The sequence below is a fragment of the Mizuhopecten yessoensis genome, unplaced genomic scaffold, assembly GCF_002113885.1.
Source record: "Mizuhopecten yessoensis strain PY_sf001 unplaced genomic scaffold, ASM211388v2 scaffold2213, whole genome shotgun sequence".
Taxonomy (NCBI): Eukaryota; Metazoa; Mollusca; class Bivalvia; order Pectinida; family Pectinidae; genus Mizuhopecten; species Mizuhopecten yessoensis.
This window is the reverse complement of record NW_018404434.1, coordinates 191,214-216,894: the sequence shown is the minus strand read 5'-3', so window position 1 is coordinate 216,894 and position 25,681 is coordinate 191,214. Positions and strand designations below refer to the sequence as shown.

General features: G+C 35.8%; 1 protein-coding gene across 3 annotated transcripts; it reads right to left on the bottom strand.

The window, feature by feature from the left end:
• Nucleotides 1-10,733: 10,733 nt before the first annotated feature.
• On the bottom strand, nucleotides 10,734-23,121 carry LOC110445323. Of its 3 annotated transcripts, XM_021489869.1 has the most exons (5): nucleotides 15,155-15,173; nucleotides 14,100-14,149; nucleotides 13,318-13,447; nucleotides 11,502-11,679; nucleotides 10,734-10,879 (listed from the first exon to the last, which is right to left on the bottom strand). In XM_021489869.1, the coding sequence occupies exons 1-5, from the start codon at nucleotides 15,156-15,158 to the stop codon at nucleotides 10,813-10,815; spliced, it is 429 nt and encodes a 142-aa protein (XP_021345544.1). In that variant the 5' UTR covers nucleotides 15,159-15,173; the 3' UTR covers nucleotides 10,734-10,812. The 3 variants fall into 3 exon arrangements, with proteins under 3 accessions (XP_021345544.1, XP_021345545.1, XP_021345546.1); XM_021489870.1 differs by lacking the exons at nucleotides 13,318-13,447; nucleotides 14,100-14,149; nucleotides 15,155-15,173 and adding exons at nucleotides 22,193-22,321; nucleotides 23,032-23,121; XM_021489871.1 differs by lacking the exons at nucleotides 14,100-14,149; nucleotides 15,155-15,173 and adding an exon at nucleotides 15,549-15,629.
• Nucleotides 23,122-25,681: the final 2,560 nt, after the last annotated feature.

The following is a 25,681-nucleotide window of genomic DNA, read 5'->3' as shown; positions in this document are numbered from 1 at the left end:
GACAGATACAACACTGTCTGCTCCTGGATACTACACCAGATGAAATATAATATAATCAAGACAGATACAACACTGTCTGCTCCTGGATACTACACCAGATGAAATATAATATAATCAAGACAGATACCACACTGTCTGCTGTCCGCTCCTGGATACTACACCAGATTATATAATTATATATAATATAATTAGGACAGATACAACACTGTCTGCTCCTGGATTCTACACCAGATGAAATATTATAATCAAGACAGATACAACACTGTCTGTTAGATACAACACCAGATGAGATATTATTATTAGGACAGATCCAACACTGTCTGCTGGATACAACACCAGATCAGATGAGACATTATAATTAGGAGAGATATAATAATGCCTGTCCTGGAAACTACACCAGATTATGAGTAGATAGTATAATCAGGACAGATGCAACACTGACTGCTGAATAAAACATCAGAGTGTAGATATTATAGCTAGGACAGTTAAAACACTGTCTGCTTTTGGATAATATATATATATATATGCACCAGATTAGCTTTTTATCATAGGGGCAGATACAATACTGTTGAAATTTGGATACTACACCAGAAGTTATATTGTAATTAGGACAGATTCAACACTGTCAGAGCATGAATACATGTACAGGAGTAAAAATGCAGGACATGCAGACACAACACTGCCACAACTGGCTTCAGGTCTAGATCATGAGTATTTTACCAGTAAAAGTTTAATAAATATATGGGATAGAAATCATGTTATTTCCAGACACAGGAATAAAAATAAAATATCAATAAAAATTAAAAATTAAAGACTGGTGATAAATGAATAGACACTACACAAGATTATTAACCTATATAATATACCGTCATACTGAATATATGACACTGATGTGAAATTCTGATTACAATGTGTTGTAATATAACTGAAAATGAGATCAGATACAACACTGTCAGGTTTTGGGTTGATACCAATGTGATAGGTCTACCCGTATTAGTGAAATGACCAATACAAATAAGTAAACAAACAATATGGACTGATAGTCCACAGTTAAGTTTTGTATACAAAACTATAGAAAAAGTAAATTTAAATGGTAACCCAAGTATATGGTTTTATATGGTTTTACCCAAGTATAAACATGGCCAAATGTACAATATCAAGCTGTTTTTATATAATTAGCTGCTGCGAAAAGAATCACAATCTGTCTTGTATAAATGCTTAAACCTGTAATAGTTGGCAGGTAATTTTCTGAGAATAAATGCCATAAAAGGTTGTTGAATAAAACATCATACTAATTTAGATGGCAGGTAGCTATATATATAGCCCATAACTAAAATAAATAGATATAATAACAAATGGCAGGGTGGGGTAGCTAACTCTGAAATAAACATTCAGGAAAAATAACTCAACCTACCAGCAGGTGTTTCACTGAGTGGAAAGTTGTCTACATGCATGCATAATGGCGAGTCTAACGCTACGGTAGAACTTCCGCGATCCTGTAGGATTTAAATGGCAACCATCTCGCAGAAAAAGATCTAGTGGACTGTTGAAGAGACGTCGATGCGACCATACATGCAATAGTTCTGGTGATATAAACAGAACATGCAGAGCCTTGTTAGCAGCAAATCTACGTGATTCGTAGAGACTCGCGCTGATCCCGCGGGGCCGAGGCCTCGGAAATATTTCACATACATACACATGGCTACCGTAAGTGTCATGCAAATGTCGAGCAAAATGAAAAATCTTGTAAGCCAGTTGATCAGGACGAATGTCATTATTACACAAACAGTTACCACCTATCTGGAGAATAATAATATGCGGCTGGATATGGCTGATTTTTTCATGTACGGTCCGATCCGTTTGAAGTTTGTCAACTGTTGCACCGCTGACCCCTACACCGTAAACAACACACTGAGAAAGGCCAAATGTAGATAAATTCTGTTCATGCACAAAATCGAACAGTCGTCTCACAAAGCTGTGTCCTAAAATTAAAACTCTATGTGTTGAGGTGGACATGCTGATACAGAGTACTAATTCATATTGAGAGGAAAAGCTGTTATACTTAAAGTCAAATGTCGACTCCTCGACGATCCAACAGGAACCCAACGGGCTACCCCGGGGGTTATCTCGTGTCGCTAATCCCCTCCTCCAGTTCCAGAAGGACGATGATGAATAGATTCACTCCTTCGATGGTTAAAAACTTCGGAAGGTATACCAGACTAGGTCTGTACTTAGAATGGTTAACACAATAGTTTTGCACTGTGTGACCTTTTTGTTTATAAATTTTCTCAATGGCGCGCTGTTTACAAATTTTCTCAATGGCGCGCTCAATGCAGATTACCCACAATCCTCGGCTCTTAATTCAAGGCGAGTAACTCTTCCTATCCCTAGCTATTATGCATGGGAGACAACTCTTCGAAACCTATTTTTCTTAATTTTATTTATTCAAATAAAGTGGTTATGTGCACGACTCCAGATGCATAAATTAAGCTAAGTGCTTAGCTGCCTTTTGCATGTAGAATACAGTCTTATTAAAATAAATCAAAAACAGCGTATTCCACAATCAATATTAAAAAATATGACGTGTATTATATGTTTTGCTAAATCTATGAGGAAGTAAGTCAGCTCACCAGTGTCCCATTTCCAAGTTTTTACACCATTATTTTTTTCTTAAAAACTTTGATTAATCTTTTGATAAATGTATCACCAGAAATCAATTTTGGTGAATGCTTGGTTCATTACAGAGACTAAATATACTAAAAGAGACATTAGCAGCAGCTATCACACATTCATTTTCACATGAAACATTTCAGTATATCAGGCATTGCAACATGAGGACTTCATTGTCAGACATGTTTGTCACATTTGATCTGACATTTATCAAATTATCTGTTTTTACCGAACTATAACCTGGTTATATACGAAACTGTAATTATGTTTTTTTTTATTCATTTTCCACCATTGCTATGATGAACTATGTCCTTATCAACTATTTTCTATGATTTGATATATCCAGGATGAGCACATTGTATTTTACTTTATGTCCTTACATCCTGTATTAATAGAAAACCATTTATGCATCTTTTAATACAATTATTCTAATTTGTTCATATATGAATTTAATTTGATAACAAAAAAACATTTGATACACTGTACACAATACACTTCAAGAAACAAAGTGATTTGCTTACTAATTCTAAACTATTTCAATGAAATTGGTTCTTTTGATGTTTTGAGGTGAAATGCAACCTGAATAGATACATGTATATTCTTAACAAAATTTCACTCCACAAACAAAGATTACATGCAGAGAAGAAAAGAGTATAATGCACTGAAAGCTGAATTAACCTACAACACTTGAAACAAAATTACCTGTATTTCTTACCACTACTGCTTTTCCTAAATCTAGAAAACTGTTCATGGCTCTGGTAACAGAATGTCTGAATGCTTCGGTTCGGTATGGGCCCTTGGCGATGACTCCATACATTTAGTTTTAGTTTTCAATTGCAGTTTTCAGACGTTCTTTCGTATCACTTGAAGCTGTTTACACTGCAATTTAGTAATTGTTTCTGAACAAAATCTCTGTCAAGACGGAATACCTGTAATGCTTCGAATGAAATGGTCAACTTCAAGACCTTACAGTAGAAAAATGTCGCCGTCAGTATGATGGGTAGCGGTCATTATACTTCCATCGTACGAAATTACCTTATTCCGTTCAAGTAATGATCAGACATTCTTAGTATCATTTAGCCTTTTCAACATATAGATAAGTGAGCAATAACAATGGAAAGCACACATTCTTTCACTTTCAGACTTCATCCCCAGAAGCTGTCATATCACTGTCATCAGCTGCAATGGTAAACTTCCAGAGTAAACGACTTTCGTTCTTATTCACGGGAGTTCAATATCACATTAAATACGAGTACTTAAATATAAGAAATGGTCGCATTTGATAGTTTTTTTTTGGTTTTTTTTGACGTTCTTAATAATTGAAAATAACTGTTGATGACCCTTTGGAAATCCAAGCTTGGTGTCGTTAGGCTACCGCAAATTATTCTGAAGTATAGCCACATGTGCTGCTTCCTGTGCAGTGGTGCAAAATTTGAGAAGGATGGACCCACCTTTAGCATGGAGTAAATACTACCATTTTAAAGTACTTTGGTATGTCGCGGCATGGGGACAGACCCTTTGGCTTGCCCTTCTTGGAAGAATGCTCAACATAAAGGCCAAAAGTAAGGTTTAGGCAACCAAGGCACTAGGAAACAAAACGAGTTTAGGAAAAAATAATTAATAAAACATATGGATATTACAAATATTGCAATGGGGATAGCAGATCATTTTCAGTTTTTATGTCAACTTAACAGAAAAAAAGGGGGAAAGCTCCCGATTTTAAAGTGGGGTGTTTGTCCACTTGTAACGTAACATAGGATGTGTAAAATCTTACGGCAAGGACTGCATATAAGCACACCGCAGTTGAGCGGTTGGAACTACCATCACTAAAATGTCGTTTGCCTTTATAATTACAGTTACAGAGCCACTATTTCGCTATTACAAATTGACTAAGAAGAATGTAGCTTTGAAGATGGAGATCGACAGAATAGCATCGGTGGTCAGCCATAAAAAGGACATGTTGATAGTTAGCACAGAACTTGATCCTGCATCAGGAAGCATTTGATAACAGACACAACATATTAAAATAATTCCACAAGAATACCAGTTAAGCAGTTTCTTACAAGTCTTTGATGAACTTGGTTCGTATATATTCTTAATATTGATCCGACGCCAGGTGTACTGTCATTCTGCAATTTTGTTTAACATGTCTTCTGTGAGAACATGACAAACGGGGATCATTTTGACAGGCCGTTTAATAAAAACAAAATAAAAAATATCGACATAAATACAAATTTGTCAATACGCTAATGGCCGAATTTGAATATACACATTTTCATGCATATTTGTCTCCAATGACCTTTTCTTTCATAAAATAATTCATTTTTACGAAATAACACCTTCTAGAATTCCCGACATCGTTGGCACACACAGCATCATTAGGGCCCATTTTTCTCTGGTGGTGAAATCATGCTGTATGTAAAATCGACACCTGACATTCGTATTATTCCTTCATGTTTTTCATTATAACATTTGAATTAAATTCATGAGAGCAAAATTGGTCAGTTTAGAGATACATTCCTGTAGAAATGTAAAATACATTTATGTTTCCTTACGAAAGGTACACCTGTAGTCAATGACTCTTGACTTCTTTTTAGGGGATATTGTGGAAATCAGGAATAAACCTGCTGTATTACGATCGCAGGGGCATATTAAAAGGCAGCTAATGTGCGCCCCCCCCCCCCCCCCCGGGGTTTTCTTCTGCATTTTCTACGAAGGGGGACATGGACAAGAATCAACTTGATCTGCTGCCCCTGTTGCAACGCAAGAGATATTTTCCGCTTATTATCTTTCTTACCATCTTCTTTCTTTTCGATCTACTTTCTGTTTCAGGCAGTATCTTCCTTGTACCCGTCCGCATATGACTCTTTCTGTGACGAGGATATCAAACACCAAACTAAAAAAAACTTAGTTAACGTTTGGTAGTTTGCTTACGGAAAGATTTCTAGTTCTTGACCATGTTTGATGCAAAATATTCATGAAACCCGGTAAAAATTTCAGAGATTGTACTTTACAGATTATTCGAAATACTGAATCCTGATGAAGTAAAGACCAAACGTTTCTGTATGTTACTGCTTTATAGTAACAAGATAAACAGTGAACAGAATATGGTCTCTTTATACATTCCCGCACATAAACAACTAAATGTTAATTGGAAACCCCATACAGTGGGCCTTTTATGAAGGAACCCAAGTATATAAATTGTCTGGTCCAATATGCCCAATAAGATACTCTTAAAATCTACACCTTCTAAGTAACGACATGCAATACAATATTATAAAAATGCATACTATTATTATCAATATTATTAAAGCCACGTATCGAATACCACACAATATTTACCACCGAATGGCATTGCCAATGTATAACCCGACCAAATTCAGTTGGTATTATTATTATTATTATTTCGTTAGATACTACTGACCGTCCCCGGCCAATGACTTCTATTCATTGAACAAGCATACACGATACATACATTTTATGAACTAATTGCTTAATAAAAAGTGTAATAGATTGTTTAATGAGAAGAACATATTCCAAAAATGGTAAATATAAGTATTAAACTGCTTTTAATTGCCATTCATAGGCACTATGAATTCCAACCGGACAAAGGCAAATCCAACATGAAGCGCTTCATTCAATTTGCCTTTATCCAGCTGGAATTCATATTGCCTATGAGTGCCAACAGAAAGAGGTTCCTTCGAAAAATCAAATATACTTCTTTCGTATGTAAATTGAAGTACTCGTTAAATCTTTAGTTTACAAACGCTAAATAAATCACAAACTGTAAAGTTGTGGTAAAGTGTAAAGCACAAGATTAGAACATGAACTGACACACTAGCAATGGCACAGTTTCTAGTAATCTTTGTAAGCAGTAATATCCGGTTACAGCTTGCTTGTCCACTGCTATCTAAACAGTTTGGTTTGTTTTTATTTTACGTCCTTTTAACAGCTATGGTCATTTAATGACATATCAGGTTTTGGTGGAGAAGGAAAGCCGTGGTACCCGAAGACAATCCACCAACCTGCGGGTAGTATATGACGACTCCCCCAAGTAGGTCTCGAACCCGCGATCAAGTGGCTGGTGATCATAGACGATCATTGACGATTAAATGCATTGACCACTCGACCACCGTGGCCACTATATAAACGGAATAACGTGTAACCAGTATGTATCTTCATGGAGTTCAGTAACTTGTTTTATTTTTATCAATAATTGTTTTTTCTGGGGATTCCTCCTTTTTTTACTCCTTTTATATTTATATTTATGGTTCAGATTAAGATACTCATGTTACATTGGATCTCTTGATAGCATTGTATATCAAAACATGTATATTGCACACGATCTTCAGCCATCTATAGACAGATATCAATGTATGTGGAACTTGTGCAAGTCTAACAATATTCATATATCAAAGTACTACATGTGAAATTTGAGTGTTTTCTTCTTGTGTGTTGTTTCATTCGCGTATCCAAAACTTACTTTTCTTGCGAACAAGCTGGGTTAACGCAAGGAGAGATCTACATGTAATAATTTACCTGTCGCTTCCGTTTTTCACTTTCAAGTCAAATCGTTACCAATTTCAATGAGGCTTTCTGGCAGAATTCAAATGAAGCGAAAGAGGAGAATAAGTATGTGTTGGTTTTTATAGTAAATTCAAGTGTGGAACAGTCTTAATTTACCACACTGGTCATTAAAGCTGCGTCGGTAGTGGTCGCTTACCGATACATATTAGGTGTACATGGACCTTTAAATTTTATCTTTTTTTCTTGTATACATTAAAGTCTATATTCAATCAATCAGTGGACAAAATTAGGTAAATAACATTGCAATTAGTGTTTATTTTATTAATTGAAAAAGCAGACTTCACTGTAACAATCTAACGGTCGAGCTTTTATGCCGATATTTGGTATTTTTTTGTAGTATTTTTCTGACAAGATGACAATGTTAAACGAATTAAATATAATCTAAATATTATGTCCTGTCATCAAACTTAGCGCTACACAGCCATTCCGGGTCTGTGTACTTAGCTAGTATACATGTGTGTGTCCGTGTATTTTACCACTGACGTACATGGTGAATGGAACTATTTAAGCATTAAACAGCATTCTGTTCCGTGTCACTGACCTATAACACGGAACTGGATTAAATGCAAAACGAATAACGCGCGTTATGATAAATTTTCTGCAATCCTGTTACGTGTTTGAGCACCATAACATAGAATGGATCACATTTCTAAATTCGAATTTGGCGGTGTTTGCTCAAGAGGTAGAACAGTCCATGAAATTGCCCACGGAAAGTTGTCTCGTGATTTTTCCCGAACAAAAATATAGTTTGCGAAAACAAACATAAAAATATCGATACAATTCCATTTTTTAACAAATCAATATATATAAGTCACATTTTATAAAGGTCTTCCATAAAACGGTAAATATTATTCAATAATAGTGTTTTTTGCTTATCTGATTTTAGTGCGAAGGGGAAGAGCGATCCAGTAGTTAGTCGGACCGGTTGTTATTGCTTAAAAGAACTGATAAAAAAAATGGCCAAGAAGTGACCGAGCTTAGACACCTAGGAACATTCTACATCCATAACGAGAAACAGCCCCCTTCGTCTCTTTGAAAGATAAATATCTGAACAAAAGAACCATTTTTTTAAAAAAAAATCCGCATTGAAATTGCATAATTGATCACGTTAATTCAATGTATTATACATCCCTCAATATTTAACCTTTTTTTCGTCATTTTTTTTGAAAGTTTTCTGCACATGTATTAATACCAACCTGTTTGCGATTGTTCCGTTCGCATATACTATGAAAAGGCAAAGCCTTTAAAGGGCTGATATTTACTGATTCAGAATGAGATAATACTGCTTTCAGAATGGAATGAGGTAAGATAAAAATCATTTAAAGTCGGCTAGTCGAGGGATAACAATAAAACATAAACTCTAATGAGATTAAGACCGACATAACAAAAGGGGAGATCGGGGCAAACTCGGCCCTTTTTCAATTCCGTTTTTGAATACTGGCAGCACGTCCGTGTTTGAACCTTATTTAATTTTCCCTGCCGGATGATCGGATAGCCGATCCAGCCCCGCCATGGGATAAGTTCGGACAGGCATTTGGGTAAATTCTGCCCCATTGGAATCAGCTTAATTATGACGTTATAAAGCTTGCAACGTCAGATTTTCCGCCAATGTTACGACTTTTTATGTGTTACATGGGCCGAACTTGCCACGGTATCATTGGCCGAAACTGTCCGGGCCCAAATTAATATTTCAACAATCGTACAGCAATATGGTTGTGAGTGCTTGGCTTGGATAACTAGAAGCGAGATCATGATTTTCTTTCTACCCTCTCAAAAGTAATATTCTCCTGTTTAGTAATTTTAAATTAGAGTTTTCTTCGCCATTTTTTCGTGTGAATGCCCAGCCAACTAAACTGCTAAGATCTTTAAAGTTGTAAATATTAGCTAAAAAACAAAAATATAAGGGGTGGCCGAACTTGCCCCGGTCTCCCGTATGTAAATTATTTGTATCGTTGAAGATTGCTAAAAATGTATTTGCAATATAATTTTTGCATCGATGACGCCATTTCCAAAGCTGCTAAATTAGATATTTGTTCTTGTCCGTAACGTATATGATGGGTCGGGTGGCGCAGTGGATAGCGCGCTCGTCTTCACAAAGATGGCCGGATTCAATCCCGGTTACCTGCCCGACCACGCGGGTTTTATCTGGATACTCCGGCTTCCTCCCACATTAGGAATTAAATCCTTTGCGTGCTTCCGTCAGGTCACAAAAAGAATGATTGAAATAAGTTGGGGAAAAACTTTTTGTAATTGCTATAGAAAAAAGTACATACTACATATTTGACGATAAGTCTATAAAAGTAAATGTATAGATGTGTTAGTTCAAAATATGAATTAAAAACAGACAACATTGTAATACTTTGATGTCACCGAAATTGTCGTTATATCGATATTTATAGTTCCTGTTCTATCCTGAAACACCGGATTGAATTTCAAGTTTTGTAACTGTCACTGAGGTTTGCCAGATAATGATGTCAAATAAAATTAAACAGTTTCTGTCTGTATAACTTGTTATAAATCGGCATGCGTTGTGAAAAAGTGATACGTTGCTGAAAAATGGCGTTGAACTCGGGTTCGTTGTCTTGACAATTATTGTTGATTTCGACATAAATTAATTATCCATTGTTTCTTTTATGAGTGTTGATGCATACATAAAGTATGTAAAGACTATAACCAGACTTTCAAAAATGTTAATTATTTCTTTCATATACACAACAAATCGAAATCGATGAAATTTCAGACGATCAAAAATAAATATACATGTTGATCTATTGGTTTAATGCGTTTCTTTTTGAAAATATCTCCCGGTAGGAATTTTAACAGAACTCGGTTGATGACAAAAAGGATCTTCAGGAAATATCCGCGTATTTACTTTTTGTGCCTGTGGCAAAAACAGAAATTAAAAAGTCATGAAGCATCGACAAAGAGATAAATGCAACGGCTATCAATTCCAAGATTGCCCGGTTATTTTTCATCCTTCCGGAAATAACCGATGAAGGCCGATGGAGTGTGACGTGCTTGTGACGTCATAGTAGGATAATCTCTGAACGACGTTTCATGCCTGCTAGTATCAAAATTTATGTGATAGATTCTTTTCACTCAGAATGTATATTAGTTTTTCCCTAAATAAATAAGTAATAAAACATGGGTATTGTTTTTACTATATGACGATGTTCATGTATGGGTTGAAACACAATTGTCTTTGCTTCAAGGATACACTTCCTGTTTCCCCACTGGACTTCTTCTTTCAGACATAAACAATTAAAGGCAAGTTGTAGAAACGGGGAAGCAACTATGTTTACGCACGCATGTGTTACCATTAAAGAGCTTCGCTCGGGCGCCTTGGGTGCCCGAGAGCTAGGCTCTTATTAAACATTTTAATCTTAACTTCAAGTTAAAATCATTCGTTATGTGAACGTCTGTTTTTGTTTGAATTTCTGATATTGCAAATGAAAGTGATAAATGAGGTGCAACAGTTTAATTTAGGTAATCTGTTTATTTTTTTATCTTTTAGAAGATAAAACAAACTGTATCTGGTCTACATCACCAGCCTTTCTAATAGGTTGAAGCACTGCTAGGAGAAGGGTGTGGAATATGCATGAAGTGAGCAAGCTCCTGTAACCTGTAAAATTAAATGAAAATGAAGTTTTAGACAAGTCTTCCTATTGTGTTCATCAAAATGTAAATGGTCCGCAGAAACAATTTAGTTATTTTCAGTTCAGCATATTGTGGTTTCATGCTTCATGACAGCAGAGAGGAAGTTGTCCTCTCACGACAGAGCATAGGACATACCTACATGACACTTGCTTACAATTAACAAAATGTGAATCAACCTTATTGTCATGTTTGTGACCGACCATTGACTGCCAAACATCTTATGAATTAATAAATGATAGAGTGTTATATCTATGAAAAATATATTTGGTACAATTTCTGTCATTAATATCAGATTTTACATTCAATTGATTGTTGCAGAAAGATATAATATCATGCTATTATCAATTGTTAATATTGCTGTGTATTTAATATTCAACCTGTCATGTTCAAGCAATGTTTTTCCTTCTGTAAACGTAATTATTATTGTTTTATGCATCCTTATGTCCTTAACTGTCTATCAGCAACAAACAATACGAAATCATTTAAGGACGTGCCTCTGTTAGTGAAATGTATGTGTGTAAGTGTTTGAAGCGGTATGTTGGTGAAATCGCGGATCTAGTGTTGACTTTAAAATCATATATACTTACGATGTGCACACCATAGGACAAGCTGCATGCGTAATGGTGTTGACGGTGCCTGCAGCGACTTGGGTGTCTACAAGCTTGTTACATTCATCGCTACATTGTGACTTTCTGGAATCAGAACCGAGCTGATCAATCAGATCTGTAACTAGCAGCTTAATCTCATCTGCATGAAATATATTCACTGAAACAGAAGATCAAATGTATGAGCTTTATTCGGTATAACATATTCACATATCACAGGGACTGACAAAGCAAATGACTGACATATTCGATTTCACACCAATTGTTCATTGCGGAAACTAGCTTGAAAAGCACAATGATTTCATATTTAATGTCAGTCGTGCATGAGATAGTTCAGGATTGGGTGACACCGCCTGAAACAGAAAGTAGATAGAGAAGAAAGAAGACAGGAAAACAATTCAAAGTGTAACAATTGGGGCAGCATATCAATTTTGGTATCTTTCATGTCACTTTTATAGGAGACAGAAGAATAACCCCGATTCTGCAGGGGGGCCATACTAAGTCGCATCTCGTGATCATGCAGTGGGGCACTGCTAATCTATTCTTTTTCCCGAACCTGCACTGGTAGGAAAGCTATATCTATGCTTGACTAAGCGAGTGGTAGGAGGATTTGTTTGCTCTATAGTGTTAAGTGTCCTAAAATGTGTTTGTGCTTGAAGCGATATATGTAACAAAATCGGCCGATAATTAGGTAATAAATGAAAATAAATATAAAAACTAACAATTTTGCATCGTAAAGTGTTAGGTACATGTATCAATAGAGAGCAGCATTTTGATCAAAGGTTAAATTAAGGTCAAATCCTATAGTTGGGTTATATATGTGCCTTGCTTGACATGTAGACTGTTGCAGGGATATATAGAACATACAGGTACGACCATTGACAGATAGGTGATCAGTCACAGAGATAAACTTGGAGAACTATGGAAAGTAATGCGGGTATAACTGAACACAACAAAAGCTAGTTTTGATATGGATAAATTAAATTGAATCGTTGCATGTGCCTTATTATGCATATGACATAGCTGTTACGTGCTCATGAAAAGTTAATGTTACAAAGATTGTTAAAAATACTTGGGGACGAATTTGATAGGGAGTCTAGATTTAGGAGTTTGAAGTTGAGGTTCAGATGTATGAGTTTCTAGAGAGATTGTTCAGCAGAGAAGGCCTCGGCTAGAGAGGCCAAGGATTGCTCGGGTAGAGCAGGTGGTGTGCTTTACAACTATGTGTCTGTTTTTGTAACTCTATTATCACTGTACTTTTACGTTTTCTGTTGTGTTCCAAAACTATATTTGAAATGATGTCTACTATTTTTTGGGAGATCCTGCATGGTGGGAGGGAGAGCCTATTCCAGAATAGGGATATGTTTCCTGTTTGATCACTTTAAGTCAACAACGTGGTGTGAAGCGTGTTGTGTAACATACGATGTGAAGGTAAACAGTTTTGATTCAGAAAATGTTGTAGCACATTTGTATAATTAAGTTCATTCTCAATGATTTTAAACAAGAAATTAGAAAAAGTAAAAATCAATTCAGAAAATATTAATGATGCTTTTCCAAAATGCTACATATAAAGAAGGGATTAACAACAACAATTTATAAGAACCTTTGTATGTCTCGGCCTGGAGACAGAACACGTTGCTTTATCTATTTGTGCGAACGTTCAACACAAAGGCGAAAAGTGGGATAACTGTCAAGCAGGCACTTGGGCAGACAAACGGTTGTTAAGACGTAAAAAAAAGAAGAGAAAAGATCCCATATAATCAAATAAACAAAATAACGAACACGTGAGTTTACTTACTAATGCTTTGAAGGAGTGGGTTGAGTGAGAAAGCCCTTTCCTTATTCGGCGCGGACATTGCCAGTGGCAGGACAATAACAAGGAAAACGGCCAACTTCATTGTGATTTGCGTATACGACGGCAAAGTGTACTGTGGAAAAATAAAACCGTTTACACATTTAAATGTTGATAACAAATATTGAACTACCTCGCAAATATACAATGTATGTGTATTTGCTTGTTTCAATTGCAATATCTTCATAAAAACCAAGGTCGTATGAAGATTGATGCATGAACAGACAAGGATGTCTTGTTTTGCAGGGTGTTCAATTTAGTTGTCTTTGCAATATACAGTGTGTTACAACAGGTATATTCCTTTCTCAGTCCGCAACAAACAGAGGTGGTAAATATATATATATATAAATCACGTACGATTATAGCTGAACATAAATTACCAAAAAGGCGATGACCATAAAACTTTACCAATAACATTATGAACAAGAAAACGTGAGCACAAATACAGATATTTACACCAAGACGTATAAATCACATCTGTAAGTGTTGAATCATATAAATAGACGCGCAGGTAACCTGGATATCAGATTATTAACATTACAACAAAACGTACAAAGTACACAGACAACCCCGCAATTAAGTGCAAATTTACGCCCTTCACTAGCAGAATAAATTTCGCTCAATTTGAATTTCGCCCTTCAGAAAGTATTGCTTAGTTAAATATGTTGTTTATTTTCTCTCACTCTCGTGATGTATTCAACCTTATTACGACAGGTGGAAAAACGAACCTTAAACTGCGGCGAAGTATACAGATTTTCCCCTGCAAATCTGACCTTATCTGTTGATAGAACGTTAGTCAGAATAAAACCAAACATATCCGAGAATAAAGGCAACTGCTGAAAAGGTAATGGCATCTAACAAACGTAAGACTAACGTCAAATCGAAAAGAAAAAATGGCTTTGCTTACTTATGTTTTTGAACAGACCAACAGATATAATTACTGTTTAGAAATAAGGTTAGTTATGAAATTTGTTATACATGTATTATTATAAAAATTCTCGTGTTGGCTGGAGATCATTGCAGTCTAATGACAACCGTTTTACGGTAAATGGTTCTTTATATTAGAAATGGCAGTTAGAAAAGTGGTTGAGCTAATCTCACAGCAATGTGTAAATGACCCATTCAGAGATTGGCAAGGACAACTTCGTCTTTTCAGCTTTTAACTGGAAAACTATTAATTAATTTCAGGTTTTACATATTGTAACTTGTTGTCTACGCATTGATCCAAATAACTTCCTCCAGTGTTGATGGGCCTTTATGCATGTAATTTTAATAATAATAATTGTCACTATTACCTCACACAATTTGTTGTTAACGTTTTTAATCCATTAAACCCGTACTAAGTTCTACGAAAATAACATAAGCGCAAAAGTGTAGACCCAAACTAAGAGATTCCCATAAAAGATATTAATAACACAAGTATTTGTAAAAGTACGTTCTATGGTCATCTTAGAACCATACCAACAATATTACAATTACATGTAAACATGAAGTTATACAGACAAAATTCAAACTTTGTGCAAATTATAGAAATTTGAAGTGTGGACTCTACCATCAGACTCTCTGCTAAGTATATAATTATACCAATAGACAAAGCGAAAGAATGAAATCGAACCAAATATGTCGCGTATAGACGCAAAGGTAAGCCTAGAATAGAAATACACGAATTTTCCTCTGCACGTCCGAAGAAAAGACAATGGAAACTAAAACACAAAAACCAACTGAAATATAACATAAACACTGTAGATGTTGGAGCGAAATCCGCCACTTCTGAAACAGTTACCCATTTCCTACACTGCCTTGTAAGTCATTCCTAAAATTCGACGTGAGTCCGTATTTACAGGGAAGAAATTCACGACCTAAAACCATAGAATAATCATGTAATAATATGATGTTTGAAGACATAAAGGCAAAACTGAATTTTATGTTTCAATAGACAGTGAAGTGGTTCTTCTGCGATGTATTGTTCAGCAATGAAAAAAGTATTGGTCAAATGAGCATAAAGACACTACCATAGCTCTTACCGCGTTCATTAAACATTCGGTGGCCGTCCTTTAATGACGTTGGCTGTAGTGAGGACTCTGAACTCAAAAACTCAAACAAAATTATAATCTATAAGAAACAAAACACGATTTGTCAAACTCCTAACTCTTAACTACAAAAGTTAAAGAACTTACCAATGAAAGAACCAGAGGTGGAATAGGTCGAGTAATGGGCTGTGTTCGGTTTATAAAGAGATTGATACGTGACGTTTATGGGAAAGGGCAAATCACACCCACTGAGAAGTGACAGTTGTCCGCGAGTCGAACGATTACCGAAATCTTCTGACTTTTTATCTATAGAAATACTTTTGCCATAGTTATCTTTAAGTGCAAATATGGTTTGGTCTGGCTCAAGGGGGTTGACGTCCTATACATAGAGCAAGGTCATTACAGTCCGTGTCTCTTTGTCAAGAAACGTATTTGTTAGTTCAAGTTGAAAGGCCTGCAGATACTTGAACTTTATTTTAGACCTTATGCGTCAAAACGAAGCTCAAAATGCTGAGCATATATCTAAAAAAACAAGCAAACGGCTAGATTAGTAAGATGATCTAAACCAGTCGAGAAGCTTAATATTCTGTTATAGGGGCGTATATTCTGTATGCACTTAATAACAGTTGTCACAGGGACTCAGTTTAAACAGTATTTATTTAATATTAAAACATGTTTAATTACATACAAATAATTACACAGGGATTGGAAAACAGGCTTGCATCTTATATTAATTCCTCATCCAAGTGTTTATTTTACAGGCAAATAATTCTTCGCGACTGTTGACACCTCAACTACAATTTTTAATTTGAATAAGTTGATGTCTTAATTAAAACATATTTACAAGTGCTGAAAATTGACATTGAACCAGTGCATTACGTTTGGTATTGAAGTGCACGCACACTTGCACTCACACATCCTTGGATGGATGGAAGGACAGGCGGATGATGGCACTCTCGTACACGTACGCATGCACATGCTCAAACACTCATACACATTTCCTTATGATGCGCTTGGTTCTCGGTATAATGTATTAAAGAATAAAAAATATTTTCGATTACAATATACAATATATAAATGATGAATTAAGAATTATAATAATTAACAATTCCAGGTTCTTATATATCGCTTAATCACAACATAATTGGTAGGTCGTCTCAAAACGGTTCACAATTTATAACCCGTTGTTATATTTTTACAGCTGAGTAGACTGGAACAAGCGGAGTAAAGTATCTTGTTCAAAGATACAGCACAGTGTCGTGACGTGACCCGAACCCGCAACCCTTCAGTCACGAGCCCGGCGCTCTACCGCTAGACTACCTAGCCTCAATAACTACAATAAAAGTGTCGTACATGGACATGTAAACAAATAAGGATTAACTAATTATAAACCATTTACTGAAATGACAAAAAATATCTGTGTTCTTCTGTATTTAATACTCAGTACTTCCCCACAGTAAATTATTTTTAGTAAGATTAATGTTTAAGCATTATAAAGTATTTTTTCTTGCATACTAGACCGAGCTATCCGTATTTCCGGCAGTGCTGGAAAATTCTATCCGACCCACGGGTCTAGATGGCTTACACGCGCAGATTGGCGGAGGAATTAGAGTGACCTTTCGGGGTCACGTTTTTGTTCGTGACGTCATTTTATGACGTTTTTGGGTCAGTCAGGGTCATAGACGTCACTAACAGTTGCCATCCAGGATTCATATGCATATGAGAAATGTGCGGACAGTTTACAACTTTACTAGAAGAGCAGCTGTTTTTACGGGTTTTAGGTAATAAGCAAGAAATAGTATCCATCCCTGATATAAGGTATGGATAAGGTTATTCAAACCCTCGGGATAAAATATTGAGCAAAAGACCCTCGGCAAAACCCCGGGTCTACTGCTCAATCATTTGTCCCTTGGGTTTGAATAACCTTATACATACCTCACATCAGGGATGGATTATATTAGTCTTTTTCTAGAGAAATTATTACATATTAATGAAATGTGGTAGCTACATTTGACAAGTCCGCATCTTCATAATGGGCTCACCTCTACATTTCTCATATATGAGTGTTGTTTCGAATTACTACATTTTAACCTGAATCTTGTATGTATTATTTGTAGGTTTCTATTTTCAATATTGAAATATGAAGGGACCACTACTTTATCTTTTTGAAGTAATCTTTTAATAACAATCACAAACGGATGTTCAAGAATAAATATTCTTTTACGAATATTTATAGGTAATGCATTCAATACTTGCATTGAGAAATTCAAAAACTAGTCTTTGTAAGTTTTGATTCTCCTGTTAATTGAATGTAAATGATACGAATTAGTGTGTTGTGATTATGGCTTTTTGATATTTTATTATGGACTAAGCTTGGCAGATAAGCTGGAGTTTGATTATGACACATTTCATGAAACTGTATGAAAAAACCACCGACATGTAACATTTTGAATATTAACAGTGAATATTTCTTCTTTAGCAGAGAAGAAACCCAGAAAAGTTTTGCCATATTTTGTACACTGACATGTATATCATGCACCGGTTACAGATCATTTCTAACGACCGTGAATTATGCAACAATGAATGTTGTTTCATTCCCGCTAATCACAAGGAGGCAAGTACACTAACATACCCTGACTCCAGCACACATACAATGTACACACGTGCACGTTTACTCAACACACATGGAGGAACGTCCTTAAATGACATGAGCTGTTTAGACGTTAAATAAAATAAAAGCAAACCAAACCTAACGTCACCTCATTAAATGCGTATATCCCGTTTCCTTTCGTTTCCTGTTGCTCCTTCTGCTAATGACAGCGTTAACTTTATAATATTTTTAAATTAGATATTAATAATACTCACGGCTCATCGCTGTTCCCATTTATGTTTTACAAGAATGAATACATGCAGTTTTAAATCTGAATGTGGTCATTTGCAAATTGATCTGCCGTACCCATTACAACACTTGGACATTTTGTCTTTTCATGTCTATACTCTTTTTCTCATTTTATATTTATGGTTTAGACAAAGATACTCATGTTATCTTGTGATAGCATTGTATATCAAAACATGTATATTTTGCACTATCTTCAGCTATCTATTGACCGTTATCAATGTATGAGGAACTTGTGCAAGTCTAACAATATTCATATATCAAAGTACTACATGTGAAATGTGAGTTTTTCTTCTTATGTGTGGTTTCATTCGCGTCTCTAAACTTACAAGCTGGGTTATTGCAAGGAGAGATCTACATGTATTTACGTACATGTCGCTTTCGTGTTTGAATTATAATTCAAAACGTAAATATTTTCATGAGGTTTTCTGGCAGAATTCAAATTTAGCAAAAGAGGAGAATAAGTATGTGTTGGTTCTTATGGTATATTCAAGTGTGGTACAGTAGTAATGTACCACACTGGTCATTATAGCTGCGTCGGTAGTGGTCGCTCACAGATACATATTAGGTGTACATGGACCATTACATTTTACATTTTTTTTCTTTTATACATTAAAGTATATACTCAAAAAATCAATGAACAAGATTAGGTAAATAACATTGAAATTAGTGTTTATTATATTAATTGGAAAAGCAGACTTCACTGTATACTTTAACCTACTAACGGCCGAGTATTTCATGCCGATATTTGGTATTTTTTGTAGTATTTCTCTGACAAAGTCACAATATTAAACAAACTAAATATAATCTAAATAGTATGTCCTGTCTTCAAACTTTGCGCTACAAAGGCATTCCGGGTCTGTGTACCTGGCTAGTATATATGTGTGCGTCTGTGTATTTTACCACTGACGTACATGGGGAATGGAACTATTTAAGCATTAAACAGCATTATGTTCCTTGTTACTGACCTATAACACGGAACTGGATTAAATACAAAATGAATAACGCGCGTTATGATAAATTGTCTGCAATCCTGTTCCGTGTTTTAGGACCATAACATAGAATGAATCACATTTCTAAATTCGAATTTGGCGGTGTTTGCTTAAGAGGTAGAACAGTCCATGAAATTGCCCACGGAAAGTTGTCTCGTGAATTTTTCCTAACAAAAATATAGTTTGTGAAAATAAACACAATATTATCGATACAATTTCAATTATTTAACAAATCAATATATTCAATTCACATTTTATAAAAGTCTTCCATAAAACGGTGAATATTATTCAATAATAGTGTCTTTTGCTTATCTGATTTTTATTGCCGAGGGGAAGAGCGATCCAGTAGTTAGTCGGACCGGTTGCTTATTGGTTACAAGAACTGATAAAAAAATGGCCAAGAAGTGACCGAGGTTAGACACCTAGGAACATTCTACATCCATAACGAGAAGCAGCCCCCTTCGTCTTTTTGAAAGATAAATATCTGAACAAGAGAACCAAGACGCATTTTTTAGAAAGATTACGCATTGAAATTGCATATTTGATCATGTTAATTTAGTATTGCATATTAACAATAAATATCCTACATGTATTATACATCCCTCAATACTTACTCTCTTTTTCAGTCATCTTTTTTCAAAGTTTTCTGCACATGTATCACAACACACCTGTTTGCTATTGTTTCGTTCGCATATACTATGAAAAGGCAAAGCCTTAAAAGAGCGAAGCTTTAGTTGATCTTTGATATTTACTGATTCAGAATGAGATAATACTGCTTTCAGAATGAGGTAAGATAAAATGTATTTAAAGTCGGCTAGTCGTGGGATAACAATACAACATAAACTCTATTGATATTAAGACCGACAGAACAATAGGGGAGATCGGGGCAAATTCGGCCCTTTTTTAAAGTCCGTTTTGGAACATTATTTAATTTTCCCTGTCGAATGATCGGATAGCCGATCGAGCCCCGCCATGGGATAAGTTCGGACAGGCATTTGGGTAAATTCGGCCCCATTAGAATCAGCTTAATTATGACGTTTTAAAGCATACAACGCCAGATTTTCTGCCAATGTAACGACTTTCTATGTGCTACATGGGCCGAACTTGCCACGGTATCATTGGCCGAAACTGTCCGGGCCCAAAGTAATATTTCAACAAATTCTTATCGTACAGCAATATGGTAGTGAGTGCCTGGCTTGGATAACTAGAAGTGAGATCATGATTTTCTTTCTACCCTCTCAAAAGTCATTTTCTCCTGTTTAGTAATTTTAAATTAGAGTTTTCCTTGCCATTTTTTCCTGTGAACTAAACTAAACTGCTGATATCTTTTTAGTTGTAAATATTAGCTAAAAAAAATATATCACGGGTGGCCGAACTTGCCCCGGTCTCCCGTAAGTAAATTATTTGTATCGTTGATGATTGCTAAAAATGTATTCGCAATATATATTTTGCATCAATGACGCCATTTCCAAAGCTGCTAAATTAGATATTTGTTCTTGTCCGTAACGAATATGATGGGTCGGGTGGGGCAGTGGATAACACGCTCGTCTTTACCAAGATGGCCGGATTCAATCCCAGTTACCCGCCAACCACGCGGGTTTTATCCGGATACTCCGGCTTCCTCCCAAATTAAGAATTAAATCTTCTGCTTGCTTCCGTCAGGTCACAAAAAGAATGATTGAAATAAGTTGGGGAAAAACTGTTTCGTAATTGCTATAGAAAAAATGCATATTACATATTTGACGATAAGTCTATAAAAGTAAATGTATGGAGATGTTAGTTAAAAAAATTAAATTAAAAAAAGAAACATTGTAATACTTTGTTGTAACTGAGATTGTCGTTATATCGATATTTAAAATTCCTGTTCTATCCTGAAACATCGGATTGACTTTCAAGTTTTGTAACTGTCACTAAGGTTTGCCAGGTAATGATGCCAAATAAGATTAAACAGTTTATGTCTGTATAACTAGTTATAAATCGGCATGCGTTGTGAAAAAGTGATACGTTTCTGAAAAATGGCGTTGAACTCGGGTTCGTTGTCTGGACAATTATTGTTGATTTCGACATAAATGAATTATCCATTGTTTCTTATATGATGCATACATAAAGTATGTAAAGACTATAACCAGACATTCAAAAATGTTAATTATTTCGTTCATATACACAACAAATCGAAATCGCTGAAATTTTAGACGATGAAATATAAATGTACTCGTTGATCTATTGGTTTAATGCGGCTCTTTTTGAAAATATCTTCCGGTAGAAATTTCAAAAGAACATGGTTGATGACAAAAAGGATCTTCAGAAAACATCCGCGTATTTACTTTTTGTGCCTGTGGCAAAAACTGAAGTTAAAAAGTCATGAAACATCGACNTTCAATGTGCCTAATTATGCATGTAAAATAGCTGTTACGTGCTCATGAAAAGTTAATGCTACAAAGATATTTAAAAGTTCTAGGGGACGAATTTTATAAGGAGTCTAGATTAAGGAGTTTGTACGGCCACAATGCTAAGTCAATGAAACACTTTAAGTCAACAACGTGGTGTGAAGCGTGTTGTGTAATATACGATGAGAAGGTAAGCAGTTTTGATTCAGAAAAAGTTGTAAATAGAAATTAGAAAAGTAAAAATCAATTAAGAAAATATTAACTTTGCTTTTCCAAAATGCTACATATAAAGTAGGAATTTACAACTACAATTTATAAGAACCTTTGTTCGTGCCGGCCTGGAGACAGAACACGTTGCTTTATCCGCTAGTGCGAACGTTCAACACACAGGCGAAACGTGGGGTTACTGTCAAGCAGGCACTTGGGCAGACAAATGGTTGTTAAGGCGTAAATCAAGAAAAGAAAAGATCCCATATAAGCAAATAAACAAAATAACGAAGACGTGAGTTTACTTACTAATGCTTTGAATGAATGGGTTGAGTGATAAAGCCCTTTCCTTATTCGGCGCGGACATTGCCAGTGGCAGGACAATAACAAGGAAAACGGCCAACTGCATTGTGATTTTCGTAATGACAGCAAAGTGTACTGTGGAAAAAGGGAAAGGTTCAGACAGTTGAATGCAAACAAAGACCTTGGTATGAGATTCATCAGTTTGGTTTAAATATTAGATGCGTAGTTTGTTCTCAACACAAGCAGTGATTGGAAAACTTGGTTTGACTTCTGTTTCCGTTGTAAAGCAAAGATTGCACATAACCGGTGTCTCGACTCTTAACCCCTGAAAACAACTCAGTAAGCCACAATGTTCCTAGTCAGTTAAGACTGCTGTCACATTGAGACATTTTGCAAAATAGCACTTAAATACTCCGGGCAGTCAGAGGGACGGGTATTACATTGAAAAAATCTTCCTGAAGAAAACATCATTGAGTTGTTGGTGTTTGAACTTAACACTACTTCTCTTTCATTCGGGGCACACTTCACCAGCAAAAGTTTGTGGCAGCAATTGGAAGCATAGTTTCACCTACTGTTATGTACCGATTCTGTAGCTGAACAGCGCAGCTCCGATGGAATGTCGTTCTTAACTATGGAGAATATATGTTGATGATATTCTGGAAGTAGACAGGAAAGGTGAGGCAAACACTATCAACTCACCTAATCAAAGGCAAGGGTGGAGTAACATGATACATGTAATTTACGTCAGAAGAAGAGTTAGACCGCAAAGTTACCTTGGATACCCTTATCGCAGCGAGAGCTAGTGGTTCCATCAAATAACTTGTGCACAGAACAAAAACACTCACACGGATCGGTACCTCAACTTCAATTCACATTATCCGTTGCATCAGATCGGGTAGTTTGCACTCTCCAGGACTGATACATAACCATCGTAACTGAACAGGAAGACATGGAAATTGAAAAGCGACATATCAAACAAACATCATGTGAAAACCACGAACGGTCGAAAAGGAAAGTAGAAGATCAAATAAAATATAAAACCAAAATGACCCAAGAAACAAAATCGTTCAATCACAAAAGCTAACGTCATGGTCTATGTACCAAACACAAATGGATTGTCTGAAGCACCTCCAAGATTGTGGCACAAAACAACAAGTCAGTGCGACCACACCATACCATCAAGCACTGTTAGTTCACCCGAAATACAAACTGCCGAAGGAACACTTGACAGGTGTGGTCTACCGAGTTACACGTAACCGCTGTAACCTTGCACACACTGGGGAAACTTGTCTGAAATTTACGACACGCCTAAAAGAACATCAGACTTTAACAACAATACGTTCATTTGATATATCTCTGAATGTTGAAGGTCGAAAGTCCATGCAAACAACAAGGTCATATGAAAAAGATGGATGCCGAGAACACTGCCGAAAACAAAACACAGTTTTGCAGGGTGCTAAAATTAGTATAGATACAAGATAACCCTGATTCTGTTAGGGTACATATTTCCCGGCCTAGGGAAGAACCAATCGTCTTCTCACTTGTGCGAACGTTTTTCACTTATATAAAATACGTAGATATTATAAGAGAAGGCGCTATGAAATAGAAAGATATAACTATACATGTACAAGTTATAATGTTGCAGCTAGATGTTAAAAAGTTCTAACATAGAACTGTGTAAATGAATTTAAGTGCGAGGTAATATCGAGGTCTGTAACAAAAGGTATAAAATGGTATGCAAGTAATATTCTGTTTGTAACATGTAACTCCTTATTACCAAAGCAGTTATTTGTTAGACATGTTACTCCTATTTACCAAAGCCTCAAGACTTACCAATGTAAGAATGCAGGAAAATGCCGAACAAGGGTCTGTGTGTAGTTTATATAGTGTCAGACGCGTGTCATACATGGCCTTTCTACATGAAAGGGCAAAGAAAAACACTTGAGAAAAAACAGATGTTCACGATGACTGTCGGTTGTCTTATATTTAATAAAAAGAAACAGCTTACGTAATACTATATACCATTGATCGACTAAACAGTACACATCTTAAAATTCCAGATAAAAAGTAGATTGCTACACAGAAGCGACTTTATTGCTATAACCTGTTGATTTTAAACTTAAGTTTATAGGTTTATAGGCACACAACAAACTTTGTAATTGCAACGTGGCAAATAAATGACACTTTATAAAAGCTGCAATCAGTGAATGCTTTCCTGGCTATGGAGAAAGGCACCAAGGCAAAGTTGTCCCTTACTGTATCCGGATGGGTCAACATTTATATTTATTAAAAGTCGAAGACAATCTCTATGCATTCCATGTCAGTAACCATATTCAAGTTTCATTCTTTTTTGATAAAAAGCAATATTTTATGTTTGTAGACTACATTTACATGTGTTTGAAAAGAAATAATTAACCATGGCCTCATAAAATATTTAAGCAAACGATTGTCTTTTATGTTTTGTTTGTTTGATGTCATTTAAGTTAACATGTTTTCACAGACACATTACATGGGCCCTAAGTACTTTTTTCTGTATGTATAGGCCGTAAAGAAAGAAGGTAATAATAATGAAGTACAAGTGTACACATCTTTCTATGTGCTCTTTATACTGAACATTAATTTGAAAAATAGGCGGTATTTTGATATTGTGAGAATAATTTGCAATACAAAGTAGGGTTTAAAACATTTTTGCACCTCTGATTAAAATGACGTAAATTCATTGGAGCATTGCTGACACAATGTGACCGTCTGACAATCTTTAGTTGCTTGTCGCTGGTCACTTTTTGTCAAGAGTTCCTTCTCCTACATTGCAGAAAGTAAGAAATGATCATAGCAGACATCCAAGGTTTTGTTAGGTTTTATTAGGTTAACCGTTCTATCAACAGCTTAGGACATTTAAAGACTTGCTTCCATTTGTGTATCTTAAGCGTATATGGTATCATTGAAGTGTATGCCACATGGAGTAGCGCGGATCTTATGCCGAGTTTAGAGTGCTACCTCACTAAAGGATCGCGAATGATACCACACATAAGAAGAAAAAACTCACATGTCACATGGAGTAATTTGGTATTTGAATGTTGTTATTGAATATATAGCTGAAGATCGTTCGCAATATACATGTTTTGAAATACAATGCTATCAAGAGATAACATGAGTATCCTAATCTATACCGTAAATATAACGTATCAGAAAAAAAAGGAAGTTCCGGAAAAGTGAACAAAATAGAACAAGTTACCGAACTCCGTGAAGTTACATACAAGTAACACGTTGTGCCGTTTAGACAGGGGCCGCGCAAAGTGGTTAAGGCGTTTAACCGTCTTCGATCACTAGCCCTCCATCACTTGGTAACGGGTTCGAGACCTACGTGGGGCAGTCGTTAGGTACAAGCCGCAGGTCGGTGGTTAAAGTCGATCCTAGTTCTTAAACACCTCCAGGCATAGTCCCTCAGTTGATTTACCAGATCAAATATAGTTGCTCTACTCGCATAAGAAGTGT

What these genes read in the sequence shown, in the direction of transcription:
- LOC110445323 (XM_021489869.1), bottom strand. An exon ending in CCCACTCCTTCAAAGCATTA is followed by an intron (nt 11,680 to 13,317) that starts GTAAGTAAACTC and finishes CTTCTGTTTCAG; the next exon opens with TGAATATATTTCATGCAGAT. An exon ending in TGTCCTATGGTGTGCACATC is followed by an intron (nt 10,880 to 11,501) that starts GTAAGTATATAT and finishes TTAATTTTACAG; the next exon opens with GTTACAGGAGCTTGCTCACT.